General features: G+C 33.8%; 2 protein-coding genes across 3 annotated transcripts; one reads left to right on the forward strand and one right to left on the reverse strand.

The window, feature by feature from the left end:
• Window positions 1-3,265: 3,265 nt before the first annotated feature.
• LOC140814538 (WAT1-related protein At3g30340-like) lies at window positions 3,266-5,753 on the reverse strand. Of its 2 annotated transcripts, none has more exons than XM_073173560.1 (6): window positions 5,484-5,753; window positions 5,310-5,372; window positions 5,052-5,168; window positions 4,541-4,931; window positions 3,652-3,803; window positions 3,266-3,554 (listed from the first exon to the last, which is right to left on the reverse strand). In XM_073173560.1, exons 1-6 carry the CDS (start codon window positions 5,663-5,665, stop codon window positions 3,476-3,478), a joined length of 984 nt encoding a protein of 327 aa, XP_073029661.1. In that variant the 5' UTR covers window positions 5,666-5,753; the 3' UTR covers window positions 3,266-3,475. The 2 variants fall into 2 exon arrangements, with proteins under 2 accessions (XP_073029661.1, XP_073029660.1); XM_073173559.1 differs by having other exon boundaries at window positions 3,266-3,562.
• A 5,378-nt stretch (window positions 5,754-11,131) lies between these two features.
• On the forward strand, window positions 11,132-17,852 carry LOC140813858 (calcium-dependent lipid-binding protein-like). The gene is made up of 11 exons (XM_073172638.1): window positions 11,132-11,506; window positions 11,865-11,966; window positions 12,621-12,671; window positions 13,021-13,141; window positions 13,685-13,806; window positions 13,972-14,070; window positions 14,523-14,603; window positions 14,681-14,766; window positions 15,973-16,198; window positions 16,871-17,035; window positions 17,178-17,852. Exons 1-11 carry the CDS (start codon window positions 11,402-11,404, stop codon window positions 17,526-17,528), a joined length of 1,509 nt encoding a protein of 502 aa, XP_073028739.1. The 5' UTR covers window positions 11,132-11,401; the 3' UTR covers window positions 17,529-17,852.
• Window positions 17,853-25,061: the final 7,209 nt, after the last annotated feature.

The raw sequence follows: 25,061 nt of genomic DNA on the forward strand, positions 1-25,061 counted from the left end.
AAAAGATTGTTGGCGAAAAATTTCAAATTTTAAGGAAAACAATCAGTTAACTTGGCAGAAAATAATATTGTTTAGTCGTAATAATCAGTTAAATTAGTTATAAATTTTTTTTGTGAAAATATGAGTTTTTATCTATAAAATAAAATATATATGGTTTGTTTTATGTTATAACAAAGTGTTACTCTGTATCTACTTTTGTGCAAGATTGTAGAAGATTATCATGCGATCATCTGAATTTAAAACAATAATATATGGATCCCACTATCGATCATCTCGTATGAAAATACATATGGACACTTCCGATGTAACATAGACTTAGCCATAAAATACATTCAATCATATTTGTCAAAAATTTTGGATAGATGATCGTATAATTAGAATCGTGTTTAAAGAGGGTTGTCCCTAATGTGGCGATCAATCCACTCTAAGTTACTTGGTAAGTTGTGCTTAATTGAAACGTAGAACTTTGTCTTTATTTAATGTTAGGTTGCATGCAAATTCTTCTGAACTTCGATAATTTCATAGTTGAAAGAAATTGACCGTCACTTATATATCAGGGCCGAACGGGGAATCGATTTTACTACCTTGAGCACATAGCTCGGTTAAAACCAAAAAAACTGACCACACATAAAAATTTTGTCGGTTTTCCAGTTGATTACGGTTTTAAAATTTATAAAATTCGGTTTTTCGGTTTTGATAGGGAACCCAAATCGGCCCGACCATATTTAATTAAATAATTAATATGAAGTTTTTATGAAATCATTTTTGGGGAGTTTTCTCATCAGTTAATCCTCCACGTACGTATAGCACTTTGAGTTCGCGGAGTGATAGTTACTCGGCCGGATTCAGTTGTCACCTTTCTTCAGATAACATTTTTATTTTGCTACGTAGTAATAAATTATTAAAGTTTTTAAAATTTATATACATATATGTCCTTAGCTTATATATATATATATATATATATATATATATATATATACACACATGAAAAGGACATATTTTTTTAAAAAAACATTATTAGGGAGATCCAATCTCCAAATTTTCGCATTTTTCATCACATATATTGTTGTATGTGTTAATAAACCCTACAACACTTTTTCTCGGGATACTTCACGAAAATATAATAGCGATAAATCGAGTCAACTTTATATTTTGGAAAAAAAAAATTAGTGATGATAATGGTGAACAATAAATAGGGCAAATAAAATTAATTATTAAATTTTAATCTTTTGACATATGATATTTTCTGAAAATACTAACAGAGTTATTTAAAAGGTCAAATGATATTGTCATTGAGATCTTAAGTTTAAGACGATGTCTTAAGTCGAAGACTCAATTATATCAATAATCACCCCAAACTAAAAAAATAAAATAAAAAATTAAATGATATATGGGTAAAGAGAAATCAGTTCGGGTAACGCATGTACTTCAATATGCATGTCAAGTATGGGAAAACAAAACGGACCCAAATTTTAAGGCTTGATCAGAAAGTACAAGAATGTCTTTACCAGAATCCAACTCTGAAGCTAAAGTGGACCCCAGTGAAAATGCCGAAGACCACATTTTCCTTTGAAATTCTTTCTTTCTTTCTTGACTTTGAGTTCCAATAAACGGATTATGAAGTATTTTTGGAGACAGACATTAGTTTTACTTGGGTTTGATGTTTGTTCGTCATTTTCGGTTCTTAATTGGTTTCTAAATCCCAAAACTTCCCCTTTCTTTGTAAATCTCGATCCTAGCTTGTCCTCATTTGAGACATATTCTTTCCCTCCTTTTTTTTTTTATTTTTTATTTTTTGTAATTTTTTTAGTGGGATTATGTAATTATTATCATAATTATTATTGTCGTTGTTTTTTTACTTATCTGGCTTCTTCCTTTTGTTTGTTTCTAGAGATTCGAATTGTCCCGTCATTGGTTCCACAAAATTTACACGATTTATCCCCTCCCTTGGAAATTCTTGATATTGGATTTTTCCTTTTTCTTTTTTCCGCTTGATTTTAACTTCTGGGGATGATTGTCTGATGTTTTCTTGAACTGGGATTTAAATTCCTTGTATGATGGTTGACTTTCATTCTACCAGCTGAGGATTTGTCAATTTCCTCACGAATCTGGATCTGGAAGTTTAGTAGATCCTTTTGCTTATTTTCTTCATTTACGTTTTTACTTCGTTTTCTTTACCCCTTTTGGGATTGAGAGTTGAAGCAGTAGGAGATTTGTGGTGACATATTCGGTTCTTGCATGAATGAATTTAATCACGACAATTATTGGTTTTGGCATGAGTGCTACTTTTATCGTGTTTGTTTGGACTAGGCTGATTTATGGGAGGCTCCGCCGCATGGAGGAACGGAAAATGCTCGAGATTGACACGAGGATCGATCTTGAGCTGGTTCGATTCATTTAATATATATATTTCATACCGCTGCATTCTTGAAATCTGCTTGTTTATTGAAATTAGCTTGCTTCTTTACCCTGTGAACATTTGTTCTGGTTATGGATTATTGAGTCTTTGCTAAAAGATAACAATGCAGATAGCTTTGATTTTTTTTAATTTTTGGCGAACTATTGACTTATTCGATTGAGACATCATCTGCTTTCGTGAAAAAACATGAGCAGGAATGAGATAGAAGTAAGAATGCATGTACTACTAACAACGATTCTGCGTGCATCATTTTTGTGGATACCTGTTACTTGAGAGGTTATTTTCTGGCAGCCAGAACACAGGATTAATTTTCTTGAACCGGTTGTCGCACGTTGCTGCAATTCCCACGATGAACTTCGATCGTGAAGCATTCAGTCCAGTTGAAGATGCACAGTGAGTCTAGCTAGCCATCTTAATCTTTTCGAGCCTCGGTTTACTAACGATTCATTCTTCATCAAACTTAATAATGTTTTGACACGGTGATCCACGATATAATCAATCAAGAAGTTTCTTCTTTCAACTAAATATTTTTAAAAAATTAATTGCAGGTGTACAATATGTTTAGCAGAGTATCAAGAAAAGGAAGTACTAAGAATCATGCCAAACTGAGGGCATAGTTTTCATCTATCTTGCATTGATACATGGCTCAGAAAACAGACTACATGTCCTGTATGTCGTCTCTCAGTACAAGACTCGTTAGAAAAAGGGGATTAATTTGTTACCTCGATGCTATAAATTATAGTAATCTTGCTTACCGACTTGCAGGGAAAAAGATTTGCTAACAGTACCACGATTTATTTAATACTAAAAAGTATTTCATTTTTTAAATAACAAGACGTACTTCTATTTAATTCGGTTTATTTTTACTCAAAAACTTAAACCAAATCAATTTTTTCCCTTTGAATGATTTTAAAACCAAATCAAACTGTGATGGATCAAAAACTGATCTAAAACCATACGGTTAATTTTCTGAACACCGCATATCCAAATAAATGTTTTCATAGAAGGCTACATTCGTATAGATTTCAATTTCTTGGTTCTTGGTTTGCTGCGTTTTTATCTATACTCGGAGTCTCTTGATCCCTGCTTTTTCCCCAAAGAAGACCATACATGCCCACGACGACTACAAGGGATCCTACAATGCTGTCCAAAGTAGACATATATAACAAACTTTGGTATAATACACACACACACACACACACACACACACACACACAAGCGTAAAGGCTTACCTTCCGAGGTAAATTTCTTCATGCAATATCGCAACATCGAAAATGGCAGCAAAAATTTGAATCAGAGGAGTAAAAGCTGAGGTAAAAACAGGTCCCTTTTGTTTAACACAACATGACATGACCACATAGCATACGCCCGAAGCCACTACTCCCTGTGTGGATATAAATCCAAAGAATGAATGTGAGAAAACTGTTACTGCAATCAAATGTATAGTTAAGAATGATCAAATTCGAGGAACAATTGACTGTGGCATATGAAAAATGTAGTGAACTACAATAGGAGAGGGAACTAACATTAATTAGGAAACACGGAAAATGACGTTTCTTTGCTCTGTAAGTTGCATTTTTCTATTTTTTTATCATGTTATCGGTCAATTTACGGTTTTAATATAATAGTTGCGCTTTTTAATATGAGAAATTTTATATGCACAATGAATGTTACAATTTAGTTTGGAAAATACAAAACTACCCAAATGAACTTTAATTGATAGAACCCCTATTGAGGTAGTTTTGTAATTTCAAAAATAAGATGCAACAATGTGTGTAACCTTCGTTATACATAGAGCATAACATAGATAGAGCTTAACTCTGATTTATTTTAGTCATTTTTTATTAAAGTGATGACGTGATATCGAAAAATATAACTTACTCCAATAAAACATAACTAAAATTGTAACAAAAAGTACTGCTTAATATATTAAGACCTAGATAAAAAAAATATATATATATATATATATATTAAGACCATGCATTGACTACTGATATGGCTAAATGAAAACCGTAAACTTAGGCGATTGGAAACCAAGCCGAAAACCCTAGAAAAGCGCGGCTCTATATGTATATTGCTCAACTTGGAAGCCAATTCTATGAAAGAATGAAGAATACTCACAGCGTACACGACACTTAGAATCTGCAATTCTCCTCTAAGAATCCAAACAGAAATAATGTTCTTTCTGTCGATTGTGAAGAAGCACAAAACAACAGACTGGACAGCACTGAAAAAGGACATGATGGAGGTGCTGGAATATCGATGAGAGTAATTCTGTCCAATCCTGGCCTGGATTAGAAACCACGAAGACCAAGCCAGGCCTCCTGCACATAGAAACGCCGAACCCACGCCCCAGTTTCTTGGTTTTTGACGTTTTTTAGCCGCGTTCGACGCCGAGTATATTAATGGAATCCCTCTGTAGAGTGCGAGTATCAAGACTCCAACGATGCAGGTTACTGTGCCGAATAACTTAGCTTTCCCACTTTTGCTGTTCATTTTCACACTCTCCATCCTGCGCCAGACATTGATCAACAGCTAAATATATATATACATACACTCTATTATATTTATAATTAGTAATAGCTAGCAAACTATCTAATATTGCTGCTCTAGTTGATTTAAATGGACTTACCCTAAGGGCAATGCAAGCACAAACGTAAACACTGGCACCATATTTATGAAAGCACACATGAATGTTGCCGAGGTATAATCAAGCCCAACCAAGAACAGGTACTGCGTTAACGTCATCCTACAACATGTACATTCCAAAAATTTAAACTTAGGAAATAAACAAGAATCTCATATTTATCTATATATTATGTATGAAAATCACATCGAGCCACTACACTCAACGTACTCAAAGAATATTTACTTCACAAATTACACTCACCCGAACAATGCGCACAAAAAAATCTGACCCAACAGCCAAATATTCAGCTTACTCCAGCTACTCCTGCATTAATGCAGTACTTGAGTTTATAGTATTGGCACTCGAATCGACTCCCCGAATTTACTAGTGAAAAATTGTTAAAGCCAATATAATTAATTCCAAATGCTTCGATACCTTTCCCAGATATAGGCAAATGGGGTCAAAAAAATAGTAGATATGGATTGCCTGTAAACGACTATGATCCCGTGGTTCATCCCTCCATCCATTGCCTTCTTGAACAGTATGTTTAGAACTGCCAAAGCAAATTCAACAGCTACCATTGCAGCCACAGGCTTCCAGCTTTCAATGCAATTCATTTTACCAAACTTTTTTTTTTCAGAATTATTTTGTGTTCGTATAAATGTTCCACTAACGATATTTATAGTGGAGTTTATGTTCTCACTGTTTTTAACGAGCAGTTAGCACTAACGAATGCAACTTGGAATTGCATATCGTGGAATATTATATAGATTTCACGTATGGAAAATGCATATATGCTTCCTACAAAGGTCATTATTGAATCATGACTTCATAAGCTGATGTAACTATGGCAAGTACGAAAGACATATATTATATCCGAGGCGAATACTACACCTATTATGGCACATTAAGTCCGAATTACTGGAATCTTGACATATGACATGTTACTTAATTAGATGAAATTAAGATTTTCTGATAAAAACGGGACTAAAATGACATTCCACATTATGTGAATATCCTAAATTCTTAAATGAAATAAGATGTTCTGGAGTACCAAATCATGAGTTAAATTTGAAGATTGGAACTCTGGTTTTGTTGATGTGGAACATTGATAATTCTTTTGAATTATGCAATGACACTAGATTGATCGTAACGAGCCTCGGAAATCGTGTTTTAGTAGTTCAAATTCTGACTATAAGTAATGTGAGCCATAAATTGCTTATTCCAAGATTTTCATTGAGCCCTTCTGATCGAAGACTTTCTTTTAAATTCCAACAGAGACAATATCTTTTGATTGTATCATATACAATGACAATCAACAAAAGTCAGGGTCAATCATTATCTCATGTATGACATTTTTTTTTTCGAAGAACCTCCTTTCTAGTCATTGTTAGCTGTATGTCGATGTATCTTGAGTTACGAATCCTAGGGGTCCAATTTTTTTTTATATGTGATAGTGACAACAACTAGAAAAATACGACGACAAACATTGTTTAAGGAATTTTTTCAAATATTTTTAGGATAATTTGTTTGTTTTCTAATTGTATAATCTATAATCTAATTAGCTATTATATTTTAATTATCAAATGCTCATACTTACTAATTTTTAATGTTAATGATATAAAATAATATTTCCTACATGGCACAAGTGAAATACTGATAAGATAACTAAAACTTTATATATGCCAACTTACATTATCAATTTTAATATATAAGTATACACGCACAATTTTGCGCAAATATTTCATTTAAAAGTCATCCATTATATGTGTCCAAGTCCCCAAAGCTTAAAAATCTATTTTCATCTACTTGTTTAGTAATTATGTTGGCATCTCTATCTTCTTTATATTGGTAATTTATACCGCAAAGTTTGAGTAAATAATTTTGTTGGAGTATCGTTTTCTCGCCCCGAAAACTCAGCAAAAGTTTAAAATTTCCAAAGAAATTTCATTTTGACGATCAAAATAATCTTGTGCATCGTATGAATTATCAAATCCATGAATATGATGTTTATTATTATTTAGATTTGTTATCTAAGACGCTGGACATCAAACTATTATGTATTTCGAGCGTAAATAATCTTTTTTGTAAATCCCTTCAAACGATCAATTGGAGGTCACATCGTTCTTCAATCTTCTAATGAGGTCCACGGTCGAAGATTAGATTCTTCGTTTAATTCACACTAGGAAATTAGACGAAGTTTTGCGTTGAGAATTTGTTGTTGGAACTTGGCGGAACCACCGTGGGAGGAGGCAACTGTCGCGGTACTTGTGGAGGAGCTCGGCCATGTGTTGTTATCAAAGAACAAGGGCTAATCGAGTTTTGTGTTTCTGAGGAGAGAGAGAAAATCTACTATCTTAATATGATATGTACTGTCATATTTATAATTTTCATTGATTAAATTAGAATCCTACTAGAACTATAAATTAGAATCTTAATAGGACTCTTAAATTCAAATTCTACTAAGACTCTTACTTCGAGTTTTCATCTTGTCAAAAATCTCCACTAGTTTTCATTGTCTTAACTTGTACTCCTACTAGTTAGAGTTGTATTAGTAATCTCCAATATTCCAATCCAATTATTCAAAAAACTCATGTAGAGTAATGATCTCATATAGTATTTTCAACTTTTGATAATATATGATATAATTAAATAACTATTAATTAATTCTAAACTCTTTTAGAATATTCCATGAGAATTTCACCTATTAGTGAAAAATAATTAATTAATATTCAATTAGCATATTCTATAGTTATTAATTAAGTAATTATGACTTCATTATAATTCCAGATTGACGATAAGATAATGTCGATGTGACAAAAGTACAAATCTTTTTATTATAATGAAAAAGGAAAAATTTTGAAGATCAAATTTTCAACGGACTCATTTTTTGTAGCTGCCTATTTTGGAATTCAATCAATAAATTAGGCAATTGTACTTTCTTCACAAAATTAGTAGTCAAGCTAAATTCCACAACTTCTAAATATGAAACAGACCTATAAACTTCTTCATAATCAATATGTTTGATCTCCACCAAATTTAATAATCAAATTCAAATATTTGAATTTGATTATCTCAACAGGAACACAAAATTCAATAGTTTGGGGATACAAATAACTGTGAATTAACAACTTCATGAGATTCATGACAATCATTTGTCCTTATTCGGGTTTACTCTAGCTCAAGTCCGATTACATCCATCAGATCGTGATAAGAGTGTCTAGTAACTTCTCTTATAATCCCCTAGATATCATTGATAGTGCTTGCAAAAACCAGTAGGTTATGGTTAGTGTACAGTACGGTCTCTTAAACACACACACACACACACACATATATATATATATCGATACTATATGATGTGACGAGTTAACGATACATTGCATCGTTAACTCGTCACATCAGATGGTATCGATATATATATATGAATCTCTAGCTAGAGTAAGAAATGTGCATTATAGAAAAGTGTTTCCTTAGTTGCACAGATTATGCCACTATGATTACTCAAAGATAAATCACATCATTATCGAATTCATTTGCCACTCTCGATGTACGAATTGTTGAATATTCATTGCACTATTAACTTGTGTGACCGTCAATAATTCAGGAATAGAGCTAGATATGATTTCACAACTTCATGTGATTCATGACAATCATTTGTCTCTATTTGGGTTTACCCTAATTAACCATATTATTTTCATCAACTCTCTTGATTAAGAATATCAGAACTCAAGTCTGATTGCACCCATCAGATCATGATAAGAGCATATAATAGTGTCACCCCATGATCTCATAGGTATCACTGATAGCATCTTCAAGAACCAGTATGTTATGGTTAGCGTACATTACGGTCTCTTGAACACATACATATCGTTTGAATCTGTAATCATTAGTATATCAAGAGTTGCCAAAGAATTCGATCATAATGTGATTTGAATAATCATAATGATATCATATGTGTAACTAAGAAAACACCTTTCCATAATGTACGTGTCTTATTCTAGCCGGAGATTCCTTGCACTATTAACTCATCATATTACATATTATATCCACACATGTAGGTTAGTTATGAATCCCCGACTACAATTCATTGGCTTCTACATATGTCAAAACTATACCCAACCTGGCCTCCTGATAACTCTCATGGAGTCGATAAATGAATTAAAGTGCAATGTTTGTACGTAGAGTCTTCATGTTGTCCCGAATCAAAAGACTAATAATGTACAACCAAAATCACAAACTAATCAACTTGATAAGAAACAATCACTTAGAAATTCTAGGAAATGGTTGTTTAGTATAATCATCACATGATCACCTATCTGTATGATTGGAGATCATCTCCAAGTCTATACCAATGAAACATCACGTTAACATCATTGATGTTAGTCTCGAGTTCGAGCGATTTTATCCTTGATTTAGGTGGCTGAAATTAATAAGAATGAACACGTGACCTATGGACCTCATGTTACTTATAATATATTCAAATGCCTTATGTATGCACCTTACATATGTATACATATAAAATAAACGTCATAACTGGATAAAACAATAAAATATTATTAAAATAAATATTGTTTACATGTAAGAGTAAATAAAACACAATCCACAAATTGACTTACTCGTCATTTACTATATATACCAAATTAATTATCTTTCTTTGAATAAAAAAGGCATTAACAAGATAATAAATAAAATTAAACCTTGTTGTATTAATCTAATTACCCATAATTCTAGCTACTCTGTTTGCCGATATTTATTTGAATAATTAATTATTATAGGAATAGCATATGTATAAAATGAGCATATAATTATAAAGAAGGGTCATTCAGTGTTAGAACCCAATCACAAATAATATATGCAACATGACGATGCATGCAATGAAAAGTATTTGATTTGACGTCGAAATGAGATGGTGCATCTAATTCTCTAATACTTTTGGAAAGAGAGGGACATAATTCCCTTCTTAATTCGGTAGGTCCGATGCAAGTTTTGTAAGTGGGAACAATGTGTCAAACCTTGAAAGCAAATTCGAAAAGTTTCGACGAAAGTGAAGAGAATGAACTATGTTTATTTAGAACGTAAATGAAATTAATATTTCATGGAAAAATATATATTTCGAAATACATGTTTATTCTAGAATGAACATGTAATACTTAATTCAAATTTTGCATTTCAATTTTAAGACAGACAGATAGATAGAGACAATGTAGTATTTGATGCGTGGATTTTAAATCAAATCCATTCTAATCATTCCATCTAAAAACAAACTCGATTTTTTTTAATAATAAAGTATTTAGTTTTAGTTTAGAAGATTTCATATTGTGACAAGATGCATATTTTAGATCTCACACACACACATATATATACATAATATATATATATATATATATATATATATATATATATATATATATATATATATATATATATATATATATATATATATATAGAATTTTATTATTAACGACTTGATCAATCTGACCGGTCTTGATCCGGCTACAAGCTCGTTTAAACAGGCCCGGTAAAGCCCAACTCTAAATGAGCCCAATAGTGGCCCGTTTAAAATGTGTAAGCTCGGCGGAGTCATAAATATCAGGAGGCAAAACTAATGAGTTTAATATAATATAATATAATATAATATAATATAATTTGAGTGTCGACAATGGGACATTTGTCGGTTCACATGCTAAATATCCCCTAACTTCAACTAAATTACAAACCAATAGCTCGTAAATCTTCGAGTTGATAAAATTGATGTATGTTAAAATATTAATCATGAATTCAATTTTTTCTATCAATATTTTTTGAGAGATTATTATTGCACAAAGTTTGTTTAATATTATTTATATGATTTACAAGTTATTACATCTATCGAACATGTTAGTACCGAAGTAAACATTCTAATATTTTATTTGTTTAAAATTTATAATACCGAAGTACCTTGTCGTATGGACATGTGTCCTGATGACATGGATAATAAAATCGTATATTCTGTTGTACAACTATTTTTTTAAAAAAAAATTAATTGTTATTTAATTTCATAGATAGTAAATAATAATACGATAATATCCAAAATTTGGAGTTTGGTTACAGAGGCGTTCATTTATAGTTCCACCCAACAGCTCTATGTTCATTTGACGGTAAATTCGAAACTTGTGGATGAAATCTTTATAAATTTCATGTTTGATAAGTTATATAGTAGGTTCCTTCCGTGATGGTAATTATTTTTCAACTGCGGGGTTATGTAACTTTCGAGAGAGTGCGTGCTACTTCCGTTTCTTTTGTGTTTTTAAGGGGAGTTTTGAAGATTTTAAGGATTGGGTTTTTGGGGAAGAAGAAGCAAACGTGAGAGTTCGATGGGTTTAATATCGGGAATGTTTATGGGGATCCTCTCCGGGATCGTGTTGATGGCGGGTTGGCAGTACATGATGCGCTACCGTAGCGACAAGCGTATTGCGAAGGTTCTTTGCATTTCTTGTTTTTAAATTTTTTTTTTTGAAGTGATTTCTTTGGGAAATTTACATGCTTTTTAGTGTTTAATGGTGATGATTTTATTCATCTATGATCTCTGTGGCATTCTTTTTATGCCTTTATTTCCGAATTTATGAGTTGAAGATGAATAGTTTCTGATTATTTGGATTTTACTTTTTAATTTTCCATTGACTGCATTTGTTATAGGCTGTTGTCCATTCCTGTGACTTAATGGTTAGATTGTTAGTTTTTTGGTGTATTTCTGGTGTGGTGATTGTTAGATTTGTTATAAGCTTTTGATTGAATGTCTGATGGGGTTGACAATTGTTCGACTTTTTGTGTTGACAGGCAGTTGATATTAAATTGCTTAGCTCGCTTGACAGGGATGATCTGAAGAAAATTTGCGGTGACAACTTTCCAGAATGGATATCTTTCCCTGTTTTTGAGCAAGTTAGAGTCTTTCTTTCTTCTTACATATGGGTCATGAAACATGGAAGTAATGTGTTCCAGATTCAGAATGGGGTGGCGTGAGCAAGGCTTTGTTGTCTGGAGCATCTGTTAGATTGATAAAATGGATAGGACTGGAGAACTTGTATAGTGAAATGCATTGCTAATATAAAATTGAATTTATTTGTTGAAGCTAGAAATAAATTGCATTTCTGTGATCTGCTGCGCTTTCAAAGTGGGGTGATGGACTGTTGATTATATACCATATTTCTTTACTGTCCACGAATGCCATGTATGCTGTTCAAAATTTTATATCATCAGTATTTTTTTGTCATTGAACGCATCCTTTATTGAGGAGACATGATCAATAAATGAATTTGTACCAAACATGGTCGCTAATGATGCATTTGATAAATTGGGAGTCTTCTCGAAATGACAATGGGAAATAGGATTTTTTTTGTATATTAAGGTCATACACTCTTCTATGCTTCGAGTCAATAACAGCTATGAATAATTGAAGTATGCTTAACATCTATATTTTTGCCACTCTAGTTCTAAATTTCACTTGATAATTAGTGTACATAAACATGCAACGTTTTTATCCCCTTTTATATGGGGAATCTGTTATATTTTATCTTGCTCTGCTTACTGTGTTAGGTGAAATGGCTGAACAAACAACTGGGCAAACTGTGGCCATTTGTTGCTGATGTAAGCTCTCTCGTTTATTATATTAGAAGTCTTACTTTTGTATGAATGATCACCGATAATAGCTTTCTGATACAGTGATGTGCATGCTAACTTTGATTTCCTGGTAGAGTATGTGTTATTTGTTGACTTTTTATGGGACACAGTTTATTGTTTACTCCAATTTCGGGTCAATAGATTTCATGTATTTATGAGTACAAATACTACAGTTCTTCGAGTTTCATACGTGGAATCTTTTATGATAATGTTTCATTTGCCTTCTCTTTTTCTTTGGCAGATTACTTTTGTTTTTTCTTGTGTTAGATCATTATGAATTTGCATTACTGATTTTCACGAGTGACTACTTTCTCAGGCAGCAGAAGCTGTTATTAAAGAATCTGTTGAGCCATTGTTGGAACAATATCGACCAACGGGGATCACTTCTTTGAAATTCAATAAACTGTCTCTTGGAACTGTGGCACCAAAAATAGAAGGTAATAACAAGGATATTTCTCTAGCTTATGCCCTATGTCGTTGAATATCTCCAATGGTTTAAATCAGATGAATTGTTTCAAGTGTTTTTGATGATTATCTTGTATCAAAGTTCCAGTCCTGCTTGAATCCCTTGATGTCGTGAATTGATCATCATGATTTCTTTTGAGTTAAAAAGAACGTTTTTTTGCTGCTGAGGGTTTCGACTAGTTTTATCATCTATGTTAGGGTGACTGACAATCTTTTATTTTGTGCTGAAAGCTCTGCTGAAGGGGTTCCCAAATAATAATCGTTTGAAAAGTGCATAATTCTTAGAGATTAATTGTATAAGTTTCTTTGTGGATTGAAATTTGCACAATATGAATGCATTCTTATTATGGAGCAGAAAATTAATGTAGGTTTTTTTGGTTATTGAATATTTCTGGGGTTTTCAGTATTATTTCCTTAGGATTTGCCATTTATGTTTCTTACTTGTTTTTACGATGGATTATTTCATGTGCAAGTGCTTCTGCCTCTTTACCTGCATGATTACATGATTATCGCAGGGGTTCGTGTTCAGAGCCTTAAGGAAGGTCAAATCACAATGGATATTGACCTTCGGTGGGGTGGTGATCCAAGCATTATTCTAGCTGTTGAAGCTGCTCTTGTTGCGTCCATTCCCATCCAGGTTGGTGCACAAACTGACTATCCTGCCCAGCGGCATAGTTGCTATGAAATGCTGCTTTCGCAATTCTTTTTTATTCTATGACTTGCATTCACTTTTTCCTTGTCATATGCTGTTTTATTTTGTTAAACTTAGTACCTGAAATTTTCTATTCGATGTCAATTTCAGTTGAAGGATCTTCAAGTTTTTACCATAGTTCGTGCTATATTCCAACTTGCAGATGAAATTCCTTGCATCTCCGCAGTTGTCGTTGCTCTGCTTGCAGAGGTACACCTTCAGAATACCTATCATTAATGTACAACTACCTTTTTAATAAACTTAAGGTTTTTGAGCGGAAGGGCTAGGGTATGGAAAATATTTACTAGATGGAAATATATAATGCTCAAGCCAATTTCTTATTATCGAGTCTCCTCACACCTTCTGAACGATTCCCCCTTTATCTGTGAGACCCTCAAAGGTTATGAATCACTGAATTTTCAACATGAATGATTAAACACGAGATATAAAAGGTCATTCTAGGTGGACTGTGTATGCTCTGTTAAGATGATGCTTTCAAGTTTATGATGTAAATATTTTTGGGTTTGGACTCATTTCTCGTGGACTTCAATTATGTATGGATGAGACGAAAAAAGAAAATAAATGTATTACAGCTTTGACAATACATTTTATAGTTTGTTACTTCTTTTCTAATGTCATTTCTGCTTCTTCGTGTTACTCAGCCAAAACCTCGGATCGATTACAATTTGAAAGCTATTGGTGGAAGTTTAACAGCAATTCCTGGGCTTTCTGATATGATAGATGTAAGCTTGCATATTTTTCCTCATCTGTTATTCTTTTTATTTGGACTGACCAACAATTCAATGTGTATTTCTGTTAGGATACTGTTAATTCCATCGTAACAGATATGCTGCAGTGGCCCCACAGAATTGTTGTTCCTATTGGTGGCATTCCTGTAGATTTAAGGTTGCTTTCTTTGACCTGCATCACATGATTCCAACTCTAATTCATCTCTATGTTTTGTATTTACTCAATCTCATTCTTATGGCCAAATTCCAAAAAATTGTTTAATTTTTTTAATTATATGACCAAAATACTCATATAAACTTTTTATTAAAAGGAATAAATTCATTTTCGTCTTACCTCCAAATGTTATTTATTACCTTATCTTAAAAACAAAAAACTTATTACGGGAAGTAAAATCCTGGCAAAATATTCATCCAAGTGTTTCCTAGTAATTAAAAAATATATTGTTTTAGTATAGCAGAGAATGCATCATATTGTTAAGATGATTTCGGTATAAATATATTCTTGTTATAATGTGCTGCTATATTTTTTCTTTATTTCCCATTATTCGAGTTAAGATTGTTTTGTGTGATATTTAGAATTTTGTTGTTAATCCCTCTATATTATGAAGTTAGTATTGTTAAATACATTTTTGTTGGTCACTCTGTACAAGTTAGTTATCGTTGAACAGTGAAATCTTAAAGCTTATTTATGGTGAAATCTTATACTTCACATGTTCGATCATTGTAGTAATTTTGTTTCACCAAATCCAACTTATTAACTATTTTATTAATGAATAGATTTTAACTACCCCTTTCATAAATATGAAATTGAAAAACTGTTGATAGCTAAAATATTTTACATTTTTTTTACGAAAAGTGTATAATTTTTTGTCAATAACTCTTATATATTATTTTTGGATGCTTCATTACATTAAAAGTATTTATGTAATTTGTATTTTAGTTGCAAGTTATTTTTTTTTTTAACTGTTGTATTACAATCAGTATTTAAAAGTTAAACTAATAATTGTTTGATGTCTTATTTTAGTTTTATTCATCATCTTAATTTGAGCAAGTTTGATGGATGTTTTCAAGGGAAAAAAGGTGAAAAGATATATATACACGCTAAAATTTACATTAATATCCTTCTTATGTTTTATTATTTCAGTATTTCGCCAAAGACTTCGCTTCATTTTAGTTCATTCGAATGGAGTTCGTAGTTTTATTTATTTATTTTTGTGAACCAACATTCCTCTTCCTGCCGACACACATAGGCCAACTTAATATCACTAAAATCTGGAATTAAGGCATCCATATGTGTTGCATATAGTTTTTGGTATCCAATTTATGTATTTGGATTGACTAAATCTGAACAATATCATTGCAGTGAGTTGGAGCTTAAACCAGTGGGAAAGCTTACTGTAATTGTCGTAAGGGCAAATGAACTGAAAAATAAGGAGTTGATTGGAAAATCTGATCCGTACGTTGTTGTGTACATTCGTCCATTGGTTAAAGTCAAAACGAAGGTTGTGGACAACAACCTGAATCCTGTGTGGAATCAGACATTTGAGTTAATCGTAGAAGACAAGGAGACTCAGTCTCTCATTCTTGAGGTTTTTTTGTTGCTTACCTCTGAAATACCTCAATGACGTCTCTTCCCTTAAAATGAGCATGCCTCCTCCATCAAGTTGTTTATTGTCTGGTTTTTGTTACGTCACGTTTTTCTTTTCCTTTTTTTAAGCACTTAATAATTTTAATATTTTATGTTTCACGCTGATCGTGCTCAAGGAGCTTCTCACACTGTAGCCCCATAAGTACTAAAAAAAGAATAATGTTCAACAGTTATATGTGTAGGATTAGCAAGGAGAACTCCTCGGTCTTGTTGAAAGTTAAATCATAATGAATGATGGATGCAGTGGAACTTATCAAAGTGTCATGTAGTCTTTGGTTGCTTTCATCCTCATGGCTTTGTGTTGCATCAGCAACCCAAATCAATCTATGTGCCATACATGGACGCAAGAATTTGTAACGAAATGTGGCGTAATCAGATAATGGTGTTATATGAACCACATCTAAACCAAAAGTTTTAAACTGCTATATTTTTCTCCGACTTGAACTCAACAGTATTTCATTTATCTACTGTGGCATATCTACAAAATCGTATACCAAGCTAAATGAGTTTATGTTATTCTAGAATATTCCGTCTGTTTTGTATATATGTGGAGTCATCTTTGAGCTCTCCCCTGTGAAACTATTGTACTTATGGATCCTTATTTCCACGAAAGGTGTTTGATCAAGACATTGGGCAAGACAAGCGGCTGGGCGTTACCAAGTTACCTCTGATCGAGCTGGTTGCCGATACAACTAAAGAAATGGAATTGAGGTTGCTACCAGCACTTGATATGCTTAAAATTATAGATAAGAAGGACAGAGGAACCATTACAGTTCAGGTACTCAGCTTATAATTATGATTTATCTCTGTTTCACCCTGAAAAGTTGGAAATTGCTTAGATTATGTGATAATTCTTAGTGGTGTGAAGTTGTAGCATTTTGTTATCCATATTCTTAGTGAGCTTTGACCTGATTATTCAGGTGTTATATCACGAATTTAACAAGGAAGAGCAGTTGGCTGCCCTTGAAGAAGAGAAGAGGATCATAGAAGAAAGAAAGAAACTTAAAGAAGCTGGAGTAATCGGGAGCACCATGGATGCCCTCGATGGTGCTGCCTCAATAGTCGGTTCTGGTGTCGGTTTAGTGGGAACTGGTTTAGGTGCTGGTGTGGGCATCGTAGGGAGTGGCCTCGGAGCTGTGGGCAGCGGTCTGAGTAAAGCAGGAAAGTTCATGGGCAGGACAATTACAGGGCAATCTGGTGCATCTAGGAGGAGTGGATCTTCCACACCCGTGAACTCTGTCCAAGAAAATGGCGGTGCTAAGCCTTTGTAGAGACCTTCTGTGAGTTAAGTTTTTTTATTTTTATTATTAATATTCTGTTGTGAAATCAATGTGTGATTAGGTGGCCTCCTTTTATCTGTTCACGGTCTCTTGTCTAAAAATTTCACGATTCTTCACCAAGTGTTATAGATGCATCTGCATTGTGAAACCTTGGATGGAGGGATGAAATTGTGTGTCGTTGTTTGTTAAATCATAGCAATGTAAAGGTTTGTCAAATTGTTCAATTCTGATGAGAGTATTTTCTGATTTGATATTCGTGTTTCATCATTTATTTCTACTTTGTTTTCTATATAAATAAAATAATTTGTGTCCTAATGTCAAAAGGAGGTGTCATTCATTTAGGTTCATTTCGCAATGGATTGTTATCGATTGTACTAGAGATGAATTTGAACCTTTGCTTATGGTCTCTTGGAGTATTTGGGTTTCTAGAAATCAATTCATCTTTGAAAGAAAGGTGTTGTCGGCCAAGGATTTCGTCTCTCGGACTGGCAACCTGCTGTGTATTTGCTTGGTCAAAAGATGAAGCTGCGGATTGGATTTTCTTCCTCCCAAACCCACTCCCACTCCCACGTATGGAACAGTCAGGGGCGGAGTCAGAATTATTATTCAGTGTAGGCAATAATATACTATAATTAATAAAGCAAAAAAAAAAACCGATTAAACAAAAACCATAAAAAATGTGTTCTAAGATTAGAACACAAGCTACACAAAGCCAGAAACATCTGTTAGTTGATGGAAAACATCATAAAAATGACAAAAAATATTGCGTACAAAACCAACAATCAAAACAAAATCTGATAGAAAATATAAATTTTACAAACGAAAAATATGCATAAATTCATTCTCGATTGCAAAAAAATAAAACAGTTGAATGATCGAATAATATTAAATGAAAAAAACGATCTTAAATTTCATAAAATTCTGGATTTTGTTGGGAATATAAAAAATGTGACATTAGTAAATATGAATTGGAATGATTATTAATCAAATCATATGAAGTATGGGGCTTATGTGGAAAAAATCGTATAGAATATTACATATTGTCAATCAGAATAGTACTATCAAGTAAAAATCTAAAATTTGAGTCTATAAATTATTAAAGAAATATTTTTGTTGTTCTTTAAGTTAATTTGGGAAATTACACAATATTAGAATATCAAAACTTAAAATTTTTGATTTACAACTTATAATATATATATATATATATTATATATATATATATATATATATATATATATATATACTTAAATTTTTTCCTAAAAATTATAATATATATACATAGTTAGCTAAGGCCCAGTGTAGGCAAGTGCCCACACTGGGCCTTAGCTGGCTCCGCCCATGGGAACAGTTGAGGTTAATGTGGATGTCGTGGTTCATCAAGGATGTCGTTGTATCGGTGCGTGGAATTGTTGTGCGGGATATTCATGGGGTTCTGCTTACGGCCCGTGCCACTAGATTACATGGTGTTTTAATGGTTCGCATGGCGGAGTTGCTGGCAGTTCATGAGGGTCTTAAAGGCGAATCTCTTTTTGATGAGTGGCTTAGTGTCATGGTGGAAACGGATGCTTCCAATGACATCCTGGGATGAAAATATTATGATCTTGAATGTAAAAGGAAAATGAAGTGACAAATGAAAAATAACAAAGGAGTCAAAAGTCACAAAAAAAAAAAAAAGTTTTTTCTTTTAAAAAATTCTCTTTTACGAGCTCAATTCTTAGGATATCGTAATTTTTTGTTTTGTTGATTGATTAGACGTGCATTATTTTTAAATATAAAAATAAGCAAGAGGAACTGAGGAATGAAACATGCCAATTTGATTCTATTAAATAAATGATATATCAGTAAAGAGTAGGTTTTTTGTGAGATGATATCACGAATATTTATCTATGAGACGAGTTAACTCTATCGATATTCACAATAAAAAGTAATATTCTAAGCATAAAAAGTAATACTTTTTCATTAATGATCCAAATAAGAGATCTGTCTTTATCAAATATATTAAGTTAATTAGTTAGTTAGTTAGATAGAGAGTTAGCAGTTAACCAATACTGATATAAGTAAGGATACATGTAAACAGAGCTTCGCTCTGGTTCATTCTTCAGATACTCAATTTTCTCTCGATCAATGAATGCGTTCATGCAAACTTCGCATCTTCATATCTTCATGTAATATGGTATCAGAGCATTGAATTTCCGCATATTTCACATTTTTTTTCTCCTCCAGTGATTGTGAATTGAAGAATCTATGGCTCCTGGAAGTTCATCCGAACATTCTCGATCAATTGGTCAGTCCGCCATTGACGATCCCCTGAGCCCTTATTTCTTGCATCACTCGGATAATCTAGGGCTCACGTTGGTATCACAATCCCTTACTGGAGACAATTACTCATCATGGAGCAGAGCCATGAAAATTGCGCTTTCGGTGAAGAACAAATTTGGTTTCGTTGACGGAACGATCAACAAACCATCGGAAGAAGATGCAAATTTTCTAAATTTTTGGACTCGGAACAACAACATTGTAATTTCTTGGATCTTGAATTCGGTTTCCAAAGATATTTCAGCCAGCGTCCTGTTCTCTGAATCTGCGGCCAACATCTGGGCAGATCTCCAAGAGCGATTTCAACTAAGCAACGGGCCCCGAATTTATCAATTGCGACGTGATTTACTCAACCTGCGCCAAGAACAGCAATCTGTAAGCGTGTATTTTACAAAACTGAAAGCTCTTTGGGAAGAATTGAATAATTTCCGTCCGATGTGTAGCTGTGGTCGATGTACTTGTGATGGGGTTAAGAAGATGGAAGCACACTTTCAGATGGATTATAGCATGACATTTCTTATGGGTCTCAATGATTCTTTTGCCCAAATCCGAAGTCAAGTATTGTTACATGATCCACTTCCTCCCATCAACCGTGTTTTCTCGTTGGTTGTTCAGGAAGAACGCCAAAGAGCAATTGGATCTCAACTCACAGCTCATAACTCGCCAGGAAACATGGCATTTGCCCTGAAGAGTGATCAGTCCCAAAAACAAGCTTATGTTCGAGGGCCACAGAGATTTCATCGCGAACGGCCATTTTGCACTAAGTGCAATATCCATGGCCACACAGTGGAGACTTGTTATAAGATTCATGGGTATCCCCCAGGGTCTAAGCCTCGTGGAAACACCACCACTCGACCAAATTTAGTCACTGCAAATCAGATATCGGGCTCACATGATTCTTCGGGTAATAATGCCAATGATGGTCCATCTCAGAATCTATTCGAAAGTTTTAATACTGATCAACTGAATCAGCTCAAGATAATGTTTTATCAACATCTTTCTTCGATTGATAAACACACTGGCAGTGTGAGTGGCTCAAATAATGCTCACACCACAGGTATGTGTTTATCCACATACATTCCGCCTGATTTATCTTCACATTCGCATTGGGTTGTTGATTCTGGTGCATCAAGACACATCTGTTCCAATGCACGTTTGTTTACATCACTTCAACCAATCATTGGGTCTACAGTTACTCTACCTAACAACACAACAATCGAAGTTAAATTCTGTGGCAATATTCGAATTGGTGACTCACTAATACTTGAGGATGTTTTGTTTATACCGGGTTTCACCGTTATGTGTTGGACTGCCTATAATTAGGCCACCCGTTCTGCCCACAATTGGGTCATTTGTAAACTCCACGCTCCAGATGTTCATTCCTGGGCGTGAGAGGGGTGTGTTAAATGTCCCACATCGGTTAGATAATTAACCTTTGAGTGGTATATATGGAATTGGACAATCCTCCCCCCTTGAGCTAGCTTTTGGGGTTGAGTTAGGTCCAAGTTCCAATCTTAACATGGTATCAGAGCCAGGTTTATATTTATCAGATGTTTGTGTACTGTACTGTAAGTGACTCTTGAGAGCATCCAAGACTATAGCTTTACAAGATTAAATATATGTCCAATGGCTCGGTGGACAGACACAAGGCTCGTCTTGTAGCCAAGGGGTTCACTCAACAGGAAGGAGTAGATTTCTTTGAAACTTTCTCACCCGTAGCCAAATTAGCCACCGTCAAAGTTCTATTAGCATTGGCCGCCAGTCAACATTGGCATCTTGTTCAATTGGATGTGAACAATGCCTTTCTTAATGGTGATCTATCGGAGGAAGTCTTTATGGATCTACCTCTTGGATACACTACCCGAGTTTCACATAGCAATGCATCTCAGAAACTCGTCTGTAAGCTTCATAAATCGATCTATGGCCTGCGTCAAGCCTCCAGGCAATGGTATACCAAGTTTTCTCAAGCATTACTCACATCTGGATTTGCTCAATCTCAATCTGATCATACGCTATTTACAAAAGGAACAGGATCATCTTTCATTGCTTTACTCGTATACGTGGATGATATTATCATCGCAGGGCCATCTCCACACCTGATTCAATCTTTAAAAACATTTCTTCAAGGCCAATTCAAAATGAAAGATCTAGGTTCTGTTAAATACTTTCTTGGTCTCGAAATAGCAAGATCACAACAAGGTATTTGTCTTTCCCAACGACAATACACTTTGAAGCTATTGGAGGATACTGGATTTCTTGCCAGTAAACCGGTTTCCACACCAATGGAACCACGCATCTGTTTAAACACCAATGATGGTGAGCTGTTGAAGGACGCCTCACAATATAGGCGCCTCATTGGCCGACTGCTTTATCTCACGTTATCACGTCCGGACATTACATTTGCGGTCCACAAACTAAGTCAGTATGTATCTCGGCCCCGTACAACTCATCTCCAGGCAGTGCACCATATCTTACGATATCTCAAATCATCCCCTGGTCAAGGCATATTCTACTCCACTTCTTCATCCACCCAATTGCGAGCATTCTCCGACGCTGATTGGGCCTCATGTTCTGACACAAGGAAATCTGTAACAGGTTACTGTGTCTTCCTTGGTGATGCTTTGATATCTTGGAGGGCAAAGAAACAAGCCACCATTTCCAGGTCATCCACTGAAGCCGAATATCGAGCCTTGGCCAGCACCACAAGTGAAATTTTATGGCTCATTCACTTACTGCGTGACTTCCACATATTGTCGCCTTCTCCAGCCACATTATTTTGCGATAATCAGTCCGCAATTCACATTGCCACTAATTCCGTTTTCCACGAAAGGACCAAACACATCGACATAGATTGTCACTTTGTTCGTGGACATGTCCTAGATGGATCTATCAAGCTGCTACCCGTTCGCTCTACCTCACAATTGGCGGATATGTTTACAAAACCGCTCCCATCTACTACCCTATCGCATTTAATGTCCAAGATGTCTATCAAAAACATTTATAGTACATCTTGAGGGGGGTATATCAAATATATTAAGTTAATTAGTTAGTTAGTTAGATAGAGAGTTAGCAGTTAACCAATACTGATATAAGTAAGGATACATGTAAACAGAACTTCGCTCTGGTTCATTCTTCAGATACTCAATTTTTTCTCGATCAATGAATGCGTTCATGCAAACTTCGCATCTTCATATCTTCATGTAATAGTCTTATAAAATATAATCCGTGATAGCGTCTCACACAAATTTTATTTGTCCATTCCCATTTGTTCATACACGATCATAACATACCAATATTATTTAAAGATAAGATCGTAAAATCGGCATTTTAAAGAAAGAAAATTAAAAATTATAAAAATAGCGCACTTTTTAAATTTATGAACGGAAAACCATCCAGGAGCACCTGATTCTGCAAACGGAATCCATAGCAGATTTAAGTTGTTTTAATAATATACAGAATTTTTTGTTAAATATTTATATAACAGTAAACAAAAATTAGGTTGTTCAAGGCAACCTAGCATGTTGTTTTGCTTTTGTTATTTTGAGAACTGACTCAAAACTATGTTTGAACAATCTCCTCTTGTAATGAGTTTTGTCTTTTTTGCTTCTTTTGACTCCATTCTGTATAATGAATTCTGCAGTTTGAATTTACCTCTGGAAATGTTTGCTGTGATTTGTGTTGAAGTTTTGATCTGTCATTTTTACCCCATTTTTTTAGTTTAGTGGGATAATCAGTTTTCTATTATCTTTATTTAACAAAAATATTTAGAAAATGAAAATGATTAATCTAGAATTATGGTTAGACCTAACCAAGGGTCTGGGTCTGACCGAACCATCCTGTGGTCAACAGTTTGACCCGAAACTGTGACCAGAACCACCCACCCTAAAGCGGTACAATTATGGTGTATGGGTAAACAAAACCCGTGACCAGCCGTGTCCGACCCGTCGAGTCGGACGGGTCTGACAATAAATTTTGTTTAAAAAAAAAAAATTATGATGACGAGGTTGTTGTACAACAGTCGACCTGCTGGTTCGATGAAAATTGCAATTTTTTCATATTTTCTCAAATAAATAACCTACATCCTCTTCATTTTTTATATAGTTTTTTCTCAATCTTTAGTTCATAATTCTTTCTCGATTCTTTCTTAATTTATAATATAAAATATTATCTATTAGTGTCATTACTAATACTATTATTATAATAAAACTAGGATTTTTATTATTTCTAGTAGTATTTAATTTAGAACCATAAATATTTCTCAAAAAATTAGCACTAACACGTTATAAAAAAATAAAATCATTATATAATTTTTTAAAAATTTATTCATTATTATATTAAATCACTTACACGTTAATAAGAAAATGATTGAAACTCAAATCGAATATTTATTTGATTCAGACGATATGAAAAGTTTCAAACAACTCGAATACATACATCTACATATAGAGGATTCCCATTCACACAATATGACTGGTCAAAAAATTTTCAAAATATTCGCACCGCAGCAGACTGATGCGGATTCTAACTAAGCAAGTTTTTTTTTTAAAAAAAAAACTCTTTTAATTATTCGGTCCACCCAAAATTTTCCCGAAGTTCTATCCCTTCAAATCATCTGATATTTTGTATAAAATAAATGAGTAGGTCTCTTGTGAGACAGTCTCACGAATCTTTATCTGTGAGACGGACCAACCCTACCGATATTCACAGTAAAAAGTAGACAAAAACTTGTGTGAGACAGTTTCACGGGTCGTATTTATGAGACGAATCTCTTATTTGGGTTACCAATGAAAAAGTATTATTTTTTATGCTAAGAGTATTACTTTTTATTTTGAATATGGATAATGTTGACCCGTCTCACATATTATGAACAGTAAGACGGTCTCACATGAGACTCACTCTAAAAAAAATACTTTTAGCATAAAAAGTAATACTTATTCATAGATGACTCAAATAAGAGATCCTCTAACAAAATACGACCCGTGAGACCGTCTGACACAAGTATTTGCCAAAATAAATAGAGTGAGTCTTATGTGAGACCGTCTAACGGATCATAATCTGTGAGACGGGTTAACCCTAATCATATTCACAATAAAAAGTAATACTCTTAGCATAAAAAGTAATACCTTTTCATGGGTGGCCCAAATAAGAGATCCGTCTCACAAATATGACCCGTGATATCGTCTCACACAAGTTTTTGTCAAATAAATA

Source organism: Primulina eburnea, chromosome 15 (genome assembly GCF_022965805.1).
Source record: "Primulina eburnea isolate SZY01 chromosome 15, ASM2296580v1, whole genome shotgun sequence".
Lineage (NCBI taxonomy): Eukaryota > Viridiplantae > Streptophyta > Magnoliopsida > Lamiales > Gesneriaceae > Primulina > Primulina eburnea.